This window comes from Danio aesculapii, chromosome 1, assembly GCF_903798145.1.
Source record: "Danio aesculapii chromosome 1, fDanAes4.1, whole genome shotgun sequence".
Lineage (NCBI taxonomy): Eukaryota > Metazoa > Chordata > Actinopteri > Cypriniformes > Danionidae > Danio > Danio aesculapii.
The window spans coordinates 11,320,875-11,340,689 of record NC_079435.1 but is presented as its reverse complement, the minus strand read 5'-3'; the positions used below and the strand labels follow the sequence as shown (position 1 = coordinate 11,340,689).

The 19,815-nt window shown below is 36.4% G+C and overlaps 2 protein-coding genes across 3 annotated transcripts; both read right to left on the bottom strand.

The window, feature by feature from the left end:
• Window positions 1-1,232: 1,232 nt before the first annotated feature.
• herc56.4 (HECT and RLD domain containing E3 ubiquitin protein ligase 56.4) lies at window positions 1,233-9,752 on the bottom strand. Of its 2 annotated transcripts, XM_056456586.1 has the most exons (24): window positions 9,205-9,751; window positions 6,708-6,822; window positions 6,551-6,627; window positions 6,253-6,474; window positions 6,055-6,146; window positions 5,858-5,988; window positions 5,605-5,732; window positions 5,447-5,517; window positions 5,252-5,370; window positions 4,872-4,931; window positions 4,683-4,788; window positions 4,419-4,605; window positions 4,176-4,339; window positions 4,024-4,092; window positions 3,845-3,940; window positions 3,693-3,761; window positions 3,464-3,613; window positions 3,247-3,387; window positions 3,000-3,166; window positions 2,849-2,915; window positions 2,693-2,751; window positions 2,138-2,321; window positions 1,951-2,050; window positions 1,233-1,875 (listed from the first exon to the last, which is right to left on the bottom strand). In XM_056456586.1, exons 1-24 carry the CDS (start codon window positions 9,404-9,406, stop codon window positions 1,661-1,663), a joined length of 2,991 nt encoding a protein of 996 aa, XP_056312561.1. In that variant the 5' UTR covers window positions 9,407-9,751; the 3' UTR covers window positions 1,233-1,660. The 2 variants fall into 2 exon arrangements, with proteins under 2 accessions (XP_056312561.1, XP_056312562.1); XM_056456587.1 differs by lacking the exon at window positions 1,233-1,875 and having other exon boundaries at window positions 1,981-2,074; window positions 9,205-9,752.
• A 194-nt stretch (window positions 9,753-9,946) lies between these two features.
• Window positions 9,947-19,521, bottom strand: herc56.2 (HECT and RLD domain containing E3 ubiquitin protein ligase 56.2). Its single transcript, XM_056466224.1, has 24 exons — window positions 19,107-19,521; window positions 17,862-17,976; window positions 17,703-17,779; window positions 17,405-17,626; window positions 17,202-17,293; window positions 17,003-17,133; window positions 16,774-16,901; window positions 16,605-16,675; window positions 16,409-16,527; window positions 15,001-15,060; window positions 14,813-14,888; window positions 14,392-14,581; window positions 13,212-13,372; window positions 13,060-13,134; window positions 12,894-12,977; window positions 12,744-12,812; window positions 12,106-12,255; window positions 11,869-12,009; window positions 11,624-11,787; window positions 11,476-11,539; window positions 11,335-11,393; window positions 10,617-10,800; window positions 10,445-10,544; window positions 9,947-10,369 (listed from the first exon to the last, which is right to left on the bottom strand). Exons 1-24 carry the CDS (start codon window positions 19,318-19,320, stop codon window positions 10,155-10,157), a joined length of 2,961 nt encoding a protein of 986 aa, XP_056322199.1. The 5' UTR covers window positions 19,321-19,521; the 3' UTR covers window positions 9,947-10,154.
• Window positions 19,522-19,815: the final 294 nt, after the last annotated feature.

Below are 19,815 nucleotides of genomic sequence, written 5' to 3'. Positions count from 1 at the left end.
ACTGCAATACTGTTTACAGTTGTGCACTTCTCTACCCAAAGGAAGTTTATGTTTGTTGTAAATAAGGGTGTGTTTATTCTTTTGCACAATGCTGTCAATAAATTAGAATTAACTGAGCACGTGCAGTAAAAATGTGAAACTTACATATTCAGTGTCTTGTACTCAGATACCTCACTAAAGGCAATGATGTCTAACTTTCACTGTAGTTTTCAAAAGGCTGTGCAAATAGTATATAGTGCTGTCTTGCGCATTTTCAGGAAGTGTCACCAAAATCTGACTTTTTGCATTGGACAAAATGTACAGAGGAAACAGTCATAATGAAAACATGATAAAGCCATTTGACTATCCTGTTCATAAACAATGGTGTCAGGACTTTTCATCTTGATGACACTGACACTTTCATTGACATCAGTACTTGCATTAGAGGAATGAGCTATCCATTTTGAGGAAGTGACACGCTTTTGCAGGTTATCAACTAGGTTTTGCAGTTTGTACTAATTGTTTTGAGAAATGCATTAACTGTTGTGCAAATGTAAATAGTGTTGTGAGAAATGCACCAAAGCCACTGAGAAAAACTGTAACAGTAGGGCTGAACAATGTATAGTTTGAGCATCACATCACAGATTAGATTATTAATTAATGATTAAAAGATAAAGATATGATAAAATATTATTGTTTAAAATGGATGTATATAATGATGACCATGTTATTTTACGTTTGAATGTTCAGTTTTTGGTATTTAAATACTGTTAGACTCCCTAGAAAACCATAAAGCACTGTTTATTTAACTTTTATTTTAGCTCTGTCGAATTTATATATGCTATATATTTTATACAGATGCACTGCATAGAGAAAGACTTGACCCTGTCAATATAAATTAATGAAATCTTTCCAAATATTGCTATTTAAATCATCTAGTGAAATTATATTCATATCGCAATCTATATTGCAACAAATCGAATTATCACAATGTCATATTTTTCCAATATTGTGCAGCCCTAGTTAATAGTTTAAATATTGGTTTGTTTTGAATCTAGGAACATTATAACTACTTGGTAATTGTCTATGTTGGCAATTTTATTCCACTGTGGCATCCCCTGATGAATAAATGGACAAAGCTGAAGGAAAATGAATGAGTGAATTGTCTATGTTGACTCTGTTAATGATAAATACAATAAAAGAAAATACATAATTTGAATTTTTTGTTTATTTAGATAATCAAACATGTTTGAAAGAACATCAGATAACAGGTTTGGAGATGACATGCATATTAATTACATTCCATAATAAATGTGCATCGAGTGGGCAACCCTTAGAGAAATCTCTTGAAAAATGCTCAAACTGAGTCTTCACTGTCTTGCTGAACACAAGGTCAACATGCAAATCCACATACTTCTGCCTAGATAGATGGATAGATAGATGGATGGATAGATGGATGAAGGGAATGAAAACATCTATCAGGGTTAAATATTAAAGTGCACTATGTTTAAAAATATTGATTCTCAAAAAGAGTCGAGAATCAGCCTGATGTTGGAGACCCCCAAAACCAAAATATGAACTTTTATTTGCATAACAGGGGCTCTTTAAAATGATGCAAAGTTTAGCAACAAACTTGACTTCATATTTTTGGGGATTGAGAAGTCTGGAATCTTAGGCAAGTTCACCCTCGTCCAAACACAGCACAAAAGTTTATTGCATGTATTAACTTATCGCGAAGTGTGTTAATATCACTGTATTTTGGAAGAACCAATCTTTCAAAACAGGTCTGGGCTTCTGGCAAATGATCATCTGGATCAGGAGAGTCTGTCTGAGAAATCTTCAGAGAACGCTTTGAGAAACCTCCAGCAGGTACACGCTCCGTTCCATACAAGAACACTGAAGAGAAAGAGAATTAGTGAAGCTGAGAGTCCATAAAAACACTTCTTAATTATGCAAATTACTCAAGCTTACTCAGAAATTTCTTCTTGTTCTCTTCAGGGAGCTCAAAGAAAACAGTCCAGAAGTTCTTGATAAGCTCATCAGAGGCAGAACAGCCTTCATAGGAAGCCGACTGAAGCGGAACAAGTCAGGTGTGCTATGAAATAAATGTGAAAAGTTTGTGGCAAATGTCTCTAAAAAGTCTCTAGTATCCATTTACCTGTTGAAGCTCTTTCCAGTTATATTGAGGAGAGCCGTGGAGAAGCTCCTGCAGCTCTTCAGGGTGAAACATAGTCCACGCATCGAGTGGGCAGCCCGTAGAGAAACCTCTCAAAAACTGCTCAAACTGAGTCTTCATGCACTTGTTGAACACAAGGTCAACGTACAAATCCACATACTTCTGTCTAGAAGATAGATAGATAGATAGATAGATAGATAGATAGATAGATAGATAGATAGATAGATAGATAGATAGATAGATAGATAGATAGATAGATAGATAGATAAACAGATGGATGGATGAAATGAACATAGATAGATAGATAGATAGATAGATAGATAGATAGATAGATAGATAGATAGATAGATAGATAGATAGATAGATAGATAGATAGATAGATAGATAGATAGATAGATAGATAAACAGATGGATGGAAGGATGGATGGATGGAATGAACATAGACAGATAGATAGATAGATAGATAGATAGATAGATAGATAGATAGATAGATAGATAGATAGATAGATAGATAGATAGATAGACAACTTTACCTACCTATTAACTTTGTTTACTTGAATTTGGCTTCCATTTGGAACGAGTTCTTGCCCTTTGCACTGGCAGAGATAAATAACAGCACACATGACAACAGTTAATCATCTAAGGTATTGTAGACTTACTGTATATATAAGTCAACCATACAAACTATATTACCGTGAAATCCAAATGTTGCAAATCCACTACTTCCTCCTCATCCTCCTCAAGAAGGTTTTTCAGACTTCTAATATGAATTTATAAAAGTACAATTAAAACGTGATCTGCTCTAAAAACCATTCGAGAAACAGTAAAAACCTCGGGTGTTTACCTGGCCTCCACAGGTGAAAGCTCATCTAGATCATCCAGATTGGGCTTCTGCTGGAGGAGTTTTTTAAATAAGGCCAGTGGAAAGTCAATGTTGATGTAATGTCTGTTGTAAAGCGCCATTCCACAGATCACACCAAGGTAGTAGAAATTCTTATTGCCCCTTGTATACTGAAAGACATAAGCATCATTCACATCAATGAAAAATGCCACACGGGGGAATGTGAATAAATGTTGTCGAACTTACTTACATGAGCATTGAACCAAACCAGTGAACTCTCATGAACTTCCAGAACCTTTTTATCCCATTTAAGAAAAGACTTGGAGATAAGGGAGAAGAACTCTGCTGATAAACCCCTCATATCTATTCCATTCTCCCCGATGAACACCACCTGCACAGGAGACATTTCCATTAAGGTAAAAATCATTTTCAGACATTTTAACTCTGATTTCATTTCTCTCCTTTACCTGCAATGGATGCATAAATGAGTGAGTGTTTTGTCTAAGATATTGAAGGGTGTCCATCAACACTGATTCCCTCTTTATATGCAACACGTTGCCAAAATTATATACCATTGGCAGGTTTGATAAGTTCCGAAAAAATTCCTCCTGCAAGAGCTACAGAGAGTACAATTTTGTCACAGGACAGTTGATCAAATAATATATGAAATGCATAATACGTTAATCTCTGACTTACAGTAAACATTCTCTGTTTAGTTATAAAGTCAGACGCAAAAGGGAACTTGACCAATATTTTAACTGTTCTCTGAAAAAAAAGATACATGGGCGCATAAGATATCTTAAATAAGGATCATCATGTGTATCATGCAAGAGACCTTCAATACCCACAAAGTAGGAATCTTCCAGTTTCACCCTATCATGGAAGTCTTCGTTGATTTGCAAGTATAATGCCATTCTGAGCAGGTCTGCCGTGGTGGTTTGCAGCTATTGGTATAGAAAAAGAAAATTCGTTAAGTTGGTTTTCCTCCAAAAATCAGAACTGAATTCAAAAATGATTCAGTTCTCACTTGGTCTAGGAGATCATTGATCCCATGAATGATGAAATCATGATTTTTGATGTTGGTACTGCAACAGACCTTCACAACGGAGACATAAACAACTATTAAACAATGATCAGTTTGCATTTAAAACTGTGATTTAGTGTCTAAAAAAAGTGCACCTGATAGGCCATCTGAAGGATCTCCAAAACGTTCTTCAGGTGTCTAGTTGACTGACGGTCAGTTTCATCACAACAAATCTGGTCAATCAGATCAGTGGATTCTTTGTGAAATAACTTTATTAAGCATTGAAACCAATCATCAGGGAGTCTGGACCAATACATCTCTGAAAATATAACATAAAATACGTTGACGAATCCAACATGGCCACAAACCTGAGTGTTGTAAATGTTTTCCAGCTTTACCTAGCACTTTGCGAGCTGCAGGATTCAGCTGGAGGATTTTGGAGGCCAGAGCTTCACTGAGTTTAGTTCTTTGTTTCTTGAGACCATTGATGAGCTCAGGGAGGAGTAGATAAAGTCTTAGAACTTCCACACCAGTTGGGTTTGGATTCAGAGATGGCAGCAGTGTCTGCTGAACCACCTTCACCACCTGAGGTACAAAAATAACATTCGCTGCGTCTATTTGGTTCAGATGTAATGAACATGTCAATGTTAGATCATCATTACCTCTGAAATCAGACTTTTATTTGCGGATAACTTTGCAAAGGATGTTTTAACCAGATCAAAATCCAAGCCACAATGCTCCACAGACGTCTGATAATGTTCATCGCGACTACAGAGACACATTTTTATAAATATGAGACTGACTGATTTTAAATAAGGTCTGGATTACTAGACAAGACTACCTAACTTTACCTTGTTTTGAGAAAACTTCCATTCAGTAAGGCAGCGGAGGAGAACACTGTGTTTATTTCACTGTAAATTATAGAATAATACCTTTTTAACATTCATATGCATTACTTCAGCATATTAAATTGCTTTATTTCATTACTACATTACTATATTTCTAAAGAAATAACAAGATTCTTCTTATACTTAAGATTAAGATTCATTACTTAATAGTGAAAATAGTAATTGCATAGTAAAATTAATATTAATTAGTAAGAATAAAAGAAAGGCAAATGCATTAAGATCCCAACACAATTTGACACACATTTGCAAAATATTTTAGGACTGACAGGGACGAAATATAATACAAAATCATGTCAACATTGTCATTCTAGTTTACAACTCACTTCTTTATAATTGGCCATGGGTCACTTTCAGACACCCAGCGATCAATCATTCTGTCATTTAGTGTCAAAATACCTCCATCTGAACTGGATTTAGGTTTTTCAGATTCGTTTTCAGGATTCTAGAAAAAAAGTGACAATTTAAGACTTATTGATATGCCACATTAACTATTTCTGAATGAGGACTGCTTGACTTACCTTGAAAAACAAGGCAAAGGAATGATTTTCTCCAGCGATGAGTTTTTCCATCGTAAATTCATGATTACAATCTGCGTGCAACAAATATTTAGCTAGTTTAGAACAAAGACAATAATCATGATAAAATAAGCTACTGCTAAAATATGACTTAAAATTACCAGTTGGCAGAATCACTGGTAACGGCACAGACTGATTGACCTGTTCTCCATTTCCCAGCTGCCCTTGCATCCCACATCCAAATGAGTAGATCAGCTTTGACGGTTCCACAAATACAAGCGTGTGATGTCTTCATGCAAGAAAAAGCTTACTCTTAACCAGACAAACTCGTTTTTGGTATTATCTAATTTACACACGCAACGAATTACCATGTGTTGCATGAGAGTGTTAAAGTGTTGAAACACACAAGCTTACCTCCCACATGTGACCTGTGACACTTTAGATCCCCAAAGTTCAGCAACCAGACGAGGATGATGTTCATCTTTAAATGAGTTGTGCCCAAGCTGACCAAAACCTCCTGATCCAAATGTGAATACTGTGCCTCCCTGAAAAAATCAACCATTTACTACTTTAATCTCGGCCCAGTGTGTTATATAATTCAACCACAACACCTTTGAAAGAGTGGCAGTGTGTTCTCCTCCACATGAGATGGACACTGTTTTCTTTCCACTCAAGCTTTTTACAATTGTAGGGACGAATCTGTCTGTGGTGACAAGACAACATTGATTGCTTCCATATAACATTCATATTATGATATAGCACTGGTTGACATTATACACAATGTTTTTATCATAATGAAATAAGAAGACCTGTAGTGTCTCCGAGACCCAACTGTCCAGCAGAGTTGCTTCCCCACCCAAACACGACTCCAGACAGAGACAACACAAAGCTGTGGTTTCCTCCAGCGCTGATCTGAGCCACTGGGATCCCATACAGACTCTGGAGATGTTGAGGAGACTGAGTGCCTGCTTGCTCTTTCTTCAACCCCAGCTGACCATGAGCGTTCTCCCCCCATACGAACAACTGACAATCTGAAAGACCAACAGCTTAATAAATCTCTCATCAAATCAGTTCATCTCAGTCAGAAGACAGAATGATTGTGAATACCGTTGGTCAGTGCCATTGAATGCTGGTCTCCACATGCGATCTGAATCACCTGTCTGTTGTCCAGACCTTTAAGAGGTCTGAAAACAAGATAATAGGTTAGATATAAATGCCATTATCATTTACAATCATCCATGCTGTTTTTCCTACATAATCAAACCTGCACACTGTAGATTGGTCCATAATGAGAACTTTTCCTCCATTAGCAAGAAGAACGGCACAAGCTTCTCCACAGACCATCGATCTGATTGTCTCATTCTGAAGCTGAAGTGGTTCTGGATTAAATTATAATTTTATTAATAACAGTGGGTAGCACGAGCGCATCACAGCAAGAAGATCACTAGTTTGAGCCCTGGCTGGGTCAGTTGGTATTTCTGTGTGGAGTTTGCATGTTTTCCCTGTTTTCGCGTGGGTTTCTTCCGGGTGCTCCGGTTTCCCCCACAGTCCAAAGACATGCGCTATAGGTAAATTGAATAAGCTAAATTGGCCGTAGTGTATGAGTGTGAAAGGGTGTGTGTGGTGTTTTTCAGTCAGGGGAGGACTGGCCATCTGGCAGACCGGGCAGTTTCCCTCTGGGCCGAGTAATTTTTGGGCCGGGCTGATCATGGTTTTATGATCTGATCGGCCCGTAAAAGGCTTAGCAGCCTATCGTTTTTTTCTGCCTAATTAATTGACGATGCTGTGATCTGTGACACTCTGAAAGTAAGATGCCTTTTTCCCCGCACAGACCGGCCCATGTGACATAATCTGCAGCCCATTGGTTCTTTTCTTTATTGAAATCGTGCTGGCCCAATCACAAACTCCTATTTTGGGCTCTGTGTGAGTGTGTAACGTCGGTGTGTATTTGTCAAAATAGTCAAGAATCAGAGATGGAGAAGAAACAGAAAGGGAGGCGCAGATAAATTGCGGGAAACACACTGGCGTTTCATTTAGCGGTTCTGAAAAGTTCTCTGTCCATACTACACGGCTAAAAACGCACATCACGTGACCACACACTCTGTCATGAGCTGCAGCCAGTATAGGTCAGCAGGTGCTTTGAGCATAAAAAAACCCAGGTGAGAGTATAGTGCATGTCGGACAGTTCATCAAAGATCTACTGCTAGACCTCATCTCACTATAGTTGTTAAACATGATATTAAATTCATATTGTCTCTATATCTAACGTTATCAACTCTTCGGTCTTTTGAATTACTTGTTCTCAGGTAACTCTGTTTTGGCTGAGTTCAAAGATAAGGTAATATATTAATTTATGTAACCACGTACACTGATTCTGGACCTCGACTGATTGCTTGCCTTTATCATATAAATTTATTATACGTTATACTTTTATAATGGCCATTATTGATTATTAAAACTGATATTCAGCAAAAGAGACAGTAAAGTTCGTACTTTTCAATGAAAATGAAAGAAGGCAGTTATGTTATAGGCCCTGAGTAAAGATGATGGTCATATAAATATGTAGCTAACGTTACACAAAGCCGTTTGGTGTCTGGTTATCATAATATTAAAATGAAATACATTTTCTTATATTATGTTTTCATTGTTAAGATAGTGAAACAGAAAGCATGATGAGGTGAATGAGGTTATAAAGTACAGTGTTTCCTTTGAATATTTACTCATGCGTCAGCAGGCAGTTTTTGTTATGTTTATTATTTAATAAAGGCTGAGTGAATAGTGTATTGAATAAGCTAATTTGGCTGTAGTGTATGAGTGTGTGTATGGGTGTTTTACTGAGTGATGAGTGATACTGGGTTGTGGCTGGAAGGGCATCTGCTGCATAAAACATATGCTGGAATAGTTGGTGGTTCATTCCACTGTGGCAACCCCTGATAAAAAAGGACTTAGCCAAAGGAAAATGAATGAATGAATAGTGTATTTTTTAGAACCAACAGAAATCTTTATGGACAGTATACAGAAATTAAATTGAGATTAATGTCTGTATTTATTTAATACATATGGCTTTTGTGTTTTTATAAAATGGGAGTTGATAAACATACTGGACATACACATATGGGTAGCATTTTGATTGTATGTATTGGGCCGCTCTGGCCCAAAATGCCAGGGCCGATTTTAATTTTTTTCCCCCCAGTCCAGCCCTGTTCTTAGTGATGGGTTGCAGCTGAAAGGGCATCCGCTGTGTAAAACATATGCTGGAATAGTTGGTGGTTCATTCCACTGTGGCAACCCCTGATGAATAAAGGGACTAAGCTAAAAAGAAAATGAATGAATGAATAACATTCATTAATTTTCCTTTGACTTTGTCCCTTTATTCGTCAGGTGTCGCCACAGCAGAATGAACCACCAACTTATCCAGTATATGTTTAATTTGGTGAAATTACTCAATTCACCTATAGTGCATGTCTTTGGACTGCGGGAGAAACCGGAGCACCCTGAGGAAACCCACGCCAACACAGGGAGAACATGCAAACTCAGAAATGCCAACTGGCTCATCTGGGACTCGAATCAGTGACCTTCTAGTTGTGAGGCGACAGAACCACTGAGCCACTGTCACCCTTATTAAAAACTTATCAAAATTATTAATAACATTAATAATAATTAAAAATATAGGTAATGTTCTTTAAATTTAAAATAAATGACATGTATCTAAAGTTATAATATTGTTTTAAACACATTAAGTATGATTTAAAGACTCATACCTAGTTTTTCATCAGCATCTTCATTGCGCAATCTCAGGACAGACACCTTCCCATCCTGGATGAATCCAACGAAACTCTTTCCAGCTGATATGTCATGAACAGCTGATATTGGACAGATGGATTTAATGCCGCATTTCCCGATATTGACTTTATTAGGCAAACCGAGTCCTTCTTGGACCTGCGCTCCCCAATAACACAACATGCTCACCGCGAAGATGAAAGCTTCAGGCTCTCTGAATCCATGGACCGGAAAACTCACTCATATTAAACAGAAAGCAACAACACTAAAGCCAAACAGCAAAATACTGGTTTCAGCCCAAATTAAACCTGATTGTGTTCCCAGAACAACGGAAGTGTTCCGAAATCAGCAGTCCAGTGTATTTAACGGCGCGTGAATTGGCTAGTCCGAGGACTAGCCATCGCTTTTTCCCCTTTGGATTGTTGCGTTTAACTGGAAAACGAAACCAAAACTTAAAGCGATAGTTCATCCAAAAATGAAGAATATTGTTTAGGACTACCTATTATTGAAGTCTATTTTTACCAGAGTATTCAGTAAATTGTAAACGCGTTTTAAAATGAGTGTCTGTGTATATTGACTGAAAAACGAAACCGATACTTAAAGGGATAGTTCACTCAAAATGAAGATCGATTTTAATTAAGCTTGTTTAAATAACACAAAACATGACATGCATAACCATGAAAGTGCCAGTTAAAAATATTAGGAAACAAAATTTCTCTCACATTTAAATATTTTTAACTATACAACATGTTTTCCAACATAATAGTGATTTGTGATGCACATTAGGATACTCAAGGAAAATGAAACCACATGGTTCGAGTAACGTTTTACATACGGTATAGGCACTGCAAACCAAAATGTTCAGCAGCATGCACTTTATTGCATATATTTTTATATTGACAACTTTGACATCTGGAATGTTGAGAGATGTTTACTCTAGACCAAAAAACTCACAAAAGTTTATTGCATGTATTAGCTTGTTGCGAAGTGTGTTGATATCATTGTATTTTGGAAGAACTAATCTGCCAAAACAGGTCTGGGCCTTTGGTAAATGGTCATCTGGATCAGGACAGTCTCTCTGAGAAATCTTGATTCGGTGCTTTGAGAAACCTCCAGCAGGTACACGCTCCGCTCCATACAAGAACACTGAAGAGTAAGAGAATTAGTGAAGCTGAGAGGCAATAAAAACCCTTCTTAATTATGCAAATTACTCAAGCTTACTCAGAAATTTCTTCTTGTTCTCTTCAGAAAGCTCAAAGAAAACAGTCCAGAAGTTCTTGACAAGCTCATCAGAGGCAGAACAGCCTTCATAGGAAGCCGACTGAAGCGGAACAAGTCTTAAGTACTTAGATATTTACAACACACTTTCAAATTGTAAGTAGTATCCATTTACCTGTTGAAGCTCCTTCCAGTTATATTGAGGAGAGCCGTGGAGAAGCTCCTGCAGCTCTTCAGGGTGAAACATAGTCCATGCATCGAGCGGGCAGCCCTTAGAGAAACCTCTCGAAAACTGCTCGAACTGAGTCTTCACAGACTTGTTGAACACGAAGTCGATGTATAAATCCACATACTTCTGTCTGTATGAAAAAACACAGTGTTCTTATTTTGAAATATAAAAGCTAGCAGTGCAAAATGTTAGCATGTCTAGTATAGTCTATAGTACTTTTTCAGTTGTCTTTTTGTGTAATGTGTTCAGCAGTAATGGATTAGAAAGTCGAGACAAGTTTGAAAATTTAAAATGCATCTTGGATGAATAGATAGATAGATAGATAGATAGATAGATAGATAGATAGATAGATAGATAGATAGATAGATAGATAGATAGACTGAAGACTAACAAGGGTTGCTCAATAACTACTGAGAGATTTCAGCTGCGGTCTGGGCTTTCACTACCTTTTATACCTCCCCTTCAAGTGTTCAACAATTTTTATCGTTGTCATTTCATTTTATTACACATAACTTAATTTCTAAACTAATTTCTTTTGTTTTCTTTGTATGTATGGATTAATTTGGTTGTTATTGACATCTGGTGAAAATTCTAAGTCAACAGCATCATTAGACATTTGTTTTCGGCAAATAAACGGTGGTGTGTTCAATACTTCGATAGATACCTATTAACTTTGTTCACTAGAATTTGACTTCCATTTGGAACCAGTTCATGCCCTTTGACCTGAAAAAGCGAAACAATAGCACAAGTAAATAGATTTAAACAGCCGTATGCCCATATAAAATGTGGCCATACAAATCCTTACTGTGAAATCCAAAAAGAGCAATTCCACTACTTCCTCGTCCACCTTAAGAAGGTTTTTCAGACATCTAATATGAAATGTTGAAAGTATGATTAAAATATGATACCTATATTGTGAAAAAAGGGTGGGTTTGTAGTCTTCAGGTGTTTACCTGGCCTCCACAGGTGAAAGCTCATCTAGATCATCCAGATTGGGCTTCTGCTGGAGGAGTTTCTTGAATAAGGCCAGTGGAAAGTCAATGTTGATGTAATGTCTGTTGTAGAGCGCCATTCCACAGATCACTCCAAGATAGAAATTCTTATTGCCCCGTGTATACTGAAAGTCAAGCATTTTGCATATTAATATATGAATAAAACCACATAAAGGGGAAACGCTAATTTATTCTGTAGAACGTACATGAGGATTGAACCAAACCAGTGAACTTGGATGAACTTCCAGAACCTTTTTATCCCATTTAAGAAGAGACTTGGAGAGAAGGGAGAAGAATTCTGCTGATAAACCCCTCATATCTATTCCATTCTCCCCGATGAACGCCACCTGCACAGGGGACATTTCCATTTAAACCTTTTCCAAAACAAATCTCATTGTGAACTACCAAATCAGATGTTTTGCATTCTAGTGCTATTTACGAACCTTTGATGGTTGGGAAAATGAGTGGGTGTTTTGCCTGAGATACTTCAGTGTGTCCATCAACAATGACTCTCTATTTACGTGCAACACGTTGAAACTGTCATTCCTTAAAAACCTGTTTGCAGTTCTCTGTATCTGTTCGTTCTCAAGGGACTAAGAAAAGTATGATTACATTAGCTTAAACAATGGCATTTGCATAATATTAATGCATTCATTCATTCATTCATTTTCCTTTGGCTTAGTCTGTTATTTATCAAGGGTCACCACAGCAGAATGAACTGCCAACTATTCTGGCATATGTTTTTTTGCAGCGAATACCCTTCCGGCTGCAACCCAGTACTAGGGAACACCCATACACTCTCACATTCACACACACTCATACACTAAAGCCAATTTTGTTTACCCGGTTCACTTATAGAGCATGTCTTTGGACTGTGGGGGAAATCGGAGCACCCGTGGGAAATCACGCGGACACAGGGAGAACATGCAAACTCCACAAAGAAATGCCAACTGGCCCAGCTGGGACTCGAACCAGTGACCTTCTTGCTGTGAAGGAACAGTGCTAACCACTGAGCCACCGTGCAGCATTAGCATTTACATATATTTGGCATATGCATGTCATCCTCACATCTCTAACTTACATCAAACATTCTCCGTTTAGATGCATAGTCAGCCACAAAAGGGAACTTGACCAATATTTTAAGTGTTCTCTGAAATAAAAGATGAAAAGGACTAATATTAGAACAATTCAGAAAAATAACTTCAAGTATCAATGTGAGATTGAACCCTACGATGTAAAAATCTTTCAAATTCATCATGTAAACATAATCCATGAATGGATCCCAATCGCCCAGGTCTTCTATGGTGGCCTCCAGCTATTGGAATAGAAAAAAGAATTCTTTGGTATTTTGTTTTTCCCTTCAATTATAAAAAAAAGTTATTATTTTTAGTTCTTACCGCATCTAGAAGATCACTGATCTCATAAATGATGAAATCACTAATAGTGATGTCACTGTGTGAACCGCAACAGACCTTCACAAACAGAAAGACTTTTTCAATAATGATCAGGCTCAGTTTCATTCATTGTGATCCAATGTGTAAAAAGGCACCTTATAGGCCATCTGAAGGATTTGTAATGAGTTCTGCAGGTATTTGAGATCCGGATCCATTACACACACAGACATATCGTCAATCAGATCAGCAGATTCATTGTGAAATAGCTTCACCAAGCCTTTGAGCCAGTCATCGGGAAGTTTGGACCAGAACATCTCTAAAATAAAATAAAAGAGAACAATGGGTTCTGGAAGAGCTATATCAGGGAAATCTTTGATTAATTACTAGGGTTGCCAGTTGCAAGAAAACTTTCCTCCACCCCAACGACAACTTAAACCTCCCAAAAGAAAGAAAATTACCCCAATATTTTTCAGTTGATTGCCACAAAAGGGAAAGGTCTAGAATATCCTCTAAAAATATTTTGGTACACTCAGTTTTTTTTTTTTTTTTTTTGATGTTGTTCAAATTACTTATTTAAAATAAGCCAAAACAACAACAGATTTTTGGGACAACCTAATTGTTTTATGTTCAATCCACCTCAATTTGTTTTATTAACTTAATAATTGTTAATTTGAGGTGGGACAACATGAATTAATAGTGCCTTTAACTGTCATTATGCTCATTTAATATGTGACGTGCTGTTAGACAGTTTTACACGCTCACTTGTTGCACTTTTGGGTTGCCAGGTATGCATTCCTTTGTCAATTTTCTTCTAATACGATTAAGTTTTCATTTTGTATCCATAAGAAAGAAACATTTCAGCGGTAGCAGCATGTTATGAAAGTATTGTGAGAAAAAAAAGCCACAATTTTTTCCCAATAGATTTAAAAGAGCTCAATTTTGAGGGAAAACCTCGACCGTTTCATCACTGGCAATAACTGAAAATTCTTAAAAGACAGACATGGTTTGAGCTCATTTATGTATGTTTTAATGTTACTATTAATTGACTGTATTTTCAAAATTTGTGCAGAGCAACTACATTATCCATAACAGCAAATTCCACCAATCAGAGCACTAAATGCACCAAAATAGACTCATTTGAAGTACTTCAAATAAAGATCAAGTTGGTCTCCATACTTCTCAAAATACTTAATATTTATCTTTCAAAAACGTAATATGAACTTGGCTTCTACGTCAAAGTTTCAAATTGAAGTTTGTAATGTGATTCACCTACAGTAGTGCACAGAAAAGCACACAGACAACAACACTACTGAAGTTAATCTATTGTAGCTTTACCTAACATTTCACAAGCTTCAGGATTCAGCTTCAGGATTTTGGAGGCCAGAGCTTTACTAAGTTCACTTCTTTGGTGTTGCTCGAGACCTTTGATTAGCCCAGGGAGGAGAAGATAAAGTCTCAGCGATTCCTCATGAGCTGGCTTTGGGTTCAAAGACGGCAACAGAGTCTGCTGAACCACCTTCACCACCTGTAATATACAAATCAAACTAATACGGTTTAATTCTGTATGCCCACACCTGAAGCTTGCACATTAATTTGACTAGTTCTTTAGTTTGTGAAAATCTTGTTTATAGTCAATGCTTTTATTGTGAATGTATTATTAATAAGTAATGTTTCTTAAGTCATGGGCAGATATTACAGCAGCTTTACATTTAAATGAAACAGATTTTTGTAGTTTTTTGCTAAATTATGCTATTACCTCTGAGATCACCTTTTCATTCTCTAATAACTTTGAAAAAGCTTTCCCAACCAGCTCAAAATCCTGTTCATCGAGGCTACAAAAATAAAAATGTACACAAAATTATGGTCTAAGCGTTTTAATTTTCAGGCAACATTTTAAATAAATACATAAATAAAATGGCTAATATCTATCTGGTTGTGACTTACCTTGGTTTGAGAAAACTTCCATTTAAGCAGACAGCAGATGAGAAGACGTTTTTGATTTCCCTGTAAATATTACCCATGAACAGTACATGAATTACTATGACAAGAGTTTTGGATAAATTGTTTTATGCTTTCTAATATTTATTAAATATAGACATAAAGCAGGTACTGACACACTTTGGCATGGATTATATAATCTGGCATTAATTATTTGAGATGAACATTGTACACTAACATATTATCATTCATTCATTTTCCTTTGACTTCGTCTCTTTATTCATCAGGGGTCGCCACAGCGGAATGAACCGCCAATTTATCCAGCATATGTTTTACACAGCGAATGCCCTTCCAGCTGAAACCCAGTACTGAGGAACACCCATAGACACTCATTCACACACATACACTACGGCCAATTTAGTTTATTCAGTTCACCTATACCATATGTCTTTGGACTGTGGGGGAAAACGTAGCACCTGGAGGAAACCCACGCGAACAGAGAAGACCATGTAAACTCCACACAAAAATGCCAACTAACCCAGCCGGGATTTGAACCAGTGACCTTCTTTATAAGGCGACAGTGTTAACCACTGAGCTACCGTGTCGCCTGCATATTATTATCATGGAGTTTCATTTTAACATCTTTAGTAATCCAACAGGGAGCACTTTAAGGTATGACAATATCATAATACAAACATAATAACACAAAAAGACAATACAATAAGTAATGGACAATGTAAAGCCTTATTGTATAAGATTGAAGGGCTTTATTCTGTGAAAAATTTACTGACAAGATGTACATTATCCAACTTATTTAATGGCTACCTGCCACAAAACTAAACAATTAGACAAAAAAATGTTGTTCTGCCCAGTAATAATTTCTAACATCTAATTAAATGTAAAGCTAACAGAAAACAAACCGTCTGAAGGCAGCATACGCTGGCCTTATTATTCAGTCGCAAGATGGCGCCAAAAAGACAAAAACAGCGGTTTGAAAGATGTCGACATAAATATGTAATAATATTTTCACTTTAATCATTTAATGTAAAGCTAACAGAAACATACCGATTGAATGTAGCATACGCTGACATACTTATTATTCTGTCACAAGATGGCGCCAAAAAGACAAAAACGGCGGTTTGAAAGAGGACGACGTAAATATGTGTAGCCTAAGAATATTTTCACTGACAGTAAACATGATTCGAACTTCCCAGATAAGCCTGTGTTATTAGTTCCTGCCGTTGCTATCTGGGAATAATGAACCTTTGAATGATCTGATTGACTAAAAAGTATTTCATAGACACATGTAAACAAAAATGAATATAAACACAGCCCAACGTGCTTCATAATAAATGACATACATAAAAAATAAATGAAATAAAAAATAAATGGAAGCACTGAATCAAACACTCACTTCTTTACTGTTGCCCATGGGTAACTTCCAGACACCCAGCGGTCAATCATTTTGTAATTTAGTGTCAAAATACCTCCTTTCGTGCTAGATTTAGGTTTTGCAGACTCATTCCCAGGATTCTACAAAAGAAATGCTAAAGTTATTGTAGTGTATTATTAAAATTCTTAATATATTTAATTATAAATGTTTGTCTCACTTTGAAAAACAAGGCAAATGAATGTTTTTCCCCAGCGATGAGTTTCTCCATTGTAAACTCACGATTACAATCTGTGTGCAACAAATATTTACATTTTGATCATTGATTAACACTGTTAATATGAACATATTCAAAACCTATTAGCCTATTGCTGATGATTTATAATTACCAGTTGGCAGAAGCACTGGTAACGGCACAGACTGCTTGATCTGTTCTCCACTTCCCAGCTGCCCTTGCATCCCACATCCAAATGAGTAGACTAGATTTGTTGATGCAACTAATACAAGAGTGTGATGTCTTTGTTCAAGAAAGTATCAAATGCTTAATTACTGAACAATGTTTACATTATTTACAACCATCCTACCAAGTAACTAAAGCTTCTGAAGACTCTAGTTTACCTCCCACATGTGACCTGTGACACTTTAGATCCCCAAAGTTCAGCAACCAGTCGTGGGTGATGTTCATCTTTAAATGAGTTGTGCCCAAGCTGACCGAAACCTCCTGATCCAAATGTGAATACTGTGCCTCCCTGAAAAAAAATCAACCAATTACTACTTTAATCTCTGCCCAGTGTGCTATATAATTCAACCACAATACCTTTGAAAGAGTAGCAGTGTGTTCTCCTCCACATGAGATGGACACTGTTTTCTTTCCACTCAAGCTTTTTACAACTGTAGGGACGAATCTGTCTGTGGTGACAAGACAACATTGATTGCTTTCAAATCTGAGAATAACATTCATATTATGATATAGCTCTGGCAGACATGATAAATGTTTTCATCATGATGAAATAAGAAGACCTGTAGTGTCTCCGAGACCCAACTGTCCAGCAGAGTTGCTTCCCCACCCAAACACGGCTCCAGACAGAGACAACACAAAGCTGTGGTTTCCTCCAGCGCTGATCTGAGCCACTGGGATCCCATACAGACTCTGGAGGTGTTGAGGAGACTGAGTGCCTGCTTGCTCTTTCTTCAACCCCAACTGACCATGAGCGTTCTCCCCCCATACGAACAACTGACCATCTGAAAGACCAACAGCTCAATAAATCTCTCATCAAATCAGTTCATCTCAGTCAGAAAACAGAATGATTGTGAATACCTTTGGTTAGTGCCATTGAATGCTGGTCTCCACATGCAATCTGAATCACCTGTCTGTTGTCCAGACCTTTAAAAGGCCTGCAGAGACATAAAAATCTCTCAGATATACGTTTTATCATACTTAAGGAAATTAATACTGTTATGCTTTATATGAACAAACCTGCACACTGTATATTTGTCCATAACGAGAACTTTTCCACCATCAGCCAGAAGAACCGCACCAGCTTCTCCACAGACAATCGATCTGATTCTGTCCTTCTTTAGCTCCAGTTGCTCTATAGAAACATATATTTTCATTAGTTTAACTTCTGTTCAGACATAAATAACACACGTTAACATTAGGATATGATGTATTTATTAAGTATTATGTAATTACATTTTTTACATGCAATTAGGGTGTCATTTATCCAGTGTTAGGGTAAAGTTACTTTTAAAAGTAATACATTACAAAATGCCTTTTTAAAAAAATGCCAAAATTTCATGTCGCTTTCCTTATGCTGTTAAAAATATTCCTGCCTTACATTTTTGAGTTGAATCCAATTAACTTTTCTAGTCATCTCCACTTACATCAATCAAACTGACCAAAATATTAAGTTAAACTTTGTATAACTTTAAAAATGTAGTTGAAAACTGATTAACTTAAGTTAAAATATTATTAAAATAAGTTAAAGCAACATAAAACATACAGTAATTGTTGACTTTTTGTCATTACTTTTACACTGTACTTTTTTTACAGTACATAAAGTAAATAAGTAACACATTCAGCTACTTTAAAAAACGATTTAACACTGTTATATATTACTTTTAAAAGTACCCAACACTACTTTTTTTTATTAATGCAAGAATGTTACATACAAAACAATGCCAGAGGTATACAAAAATTTTAAGTATAAATAAAAAACTTCTATAGAGATACAAAAACTCAATAGGTAAAATAACAGAAAAATATTTTTTTAATTACAAATAAATGATGCTAGGCCTTGCTAACTCACAATAACTTAAAAGTGTCAAACAAATATACAGTTTTAACAGCTTTTTTGTTTGTCCTCTCCTTAATGGTATTTATATAAATATTTCGTTTTTTTAAGTACCACTAAAAACAGAGATTTCAGGTTGCTAAATTTACATCGATAGATATTAAACTTGGTAAGTATAATCAGAAGATTGACGTCTTCAATAAATCTGGTTAAAAATGCTTAACGTGGTAAAATTTGTGTAGTATCTTAAATTACATTTCTTTGATTTTACTTGTAATAACATATTTATTAAGTAATACCCAAACTTTCCTCCAATCAATATTTTGAGTAAACTTAGACCAATAGAAATTATTCTTTTTGCTAAATGAAAAGCACATTTTGCCACAGAAAGCATCAGCAGGGACCCAACACTACATTTATTATCATACTTAGTTTTCCATCTTGGGCACTGTCTTTATCGCGCAGTCTCAGCACCGACGCCTTCCCATCCCGGATGAATCCAACGAAACATTTCCCTGCTGAGATGTCCTGAACAGCTGATTTCGTACAGATGGATTTTAACCCCCAGTTTCCATGTTTGACCTGCTCGGGTTTTAACAGACCGAATCCTTCTCGGACCTGCGCTCCCCAATAACACAACATGTTCACCGCGAGGATGAAAACTTCAGACTCTGTGGATCCATGGACTGGAGAACTCGCTCATCAAACTGAAAGCAACATCGAAAGCTGTTAGCTTCTGGGTTCAGTAAACGAAACCTAGCCTATTTGTTTTCCTACAAAGTGAAAGTGTAATGATGGTTTGATGTCAGTTTTTTCCCCATAAAAAATATTAGCATGTTAGCCATTTTTACTGAACTCTCGTGCTATTTTAAGCTATAATTTTTTCCGTAAATTACAAAAGCTCATTTACAAATATATATATATAAACAAATAAATGAATAATCGCTCGTTGTTGGTGTCTGTTTTTTATTTAAAAAACTTATTCAAAATATTATAAATAACGCTATGCTAAATACTGAAAATTAAAATATAAAACATCCAAATGTGGCATAATTTCGCTTTGAGGTTTATACGCCCAATTACTGTTTCTCGTAAATCATTGGTTTATATTCCTGTCAATCATATACGTCTGACCAA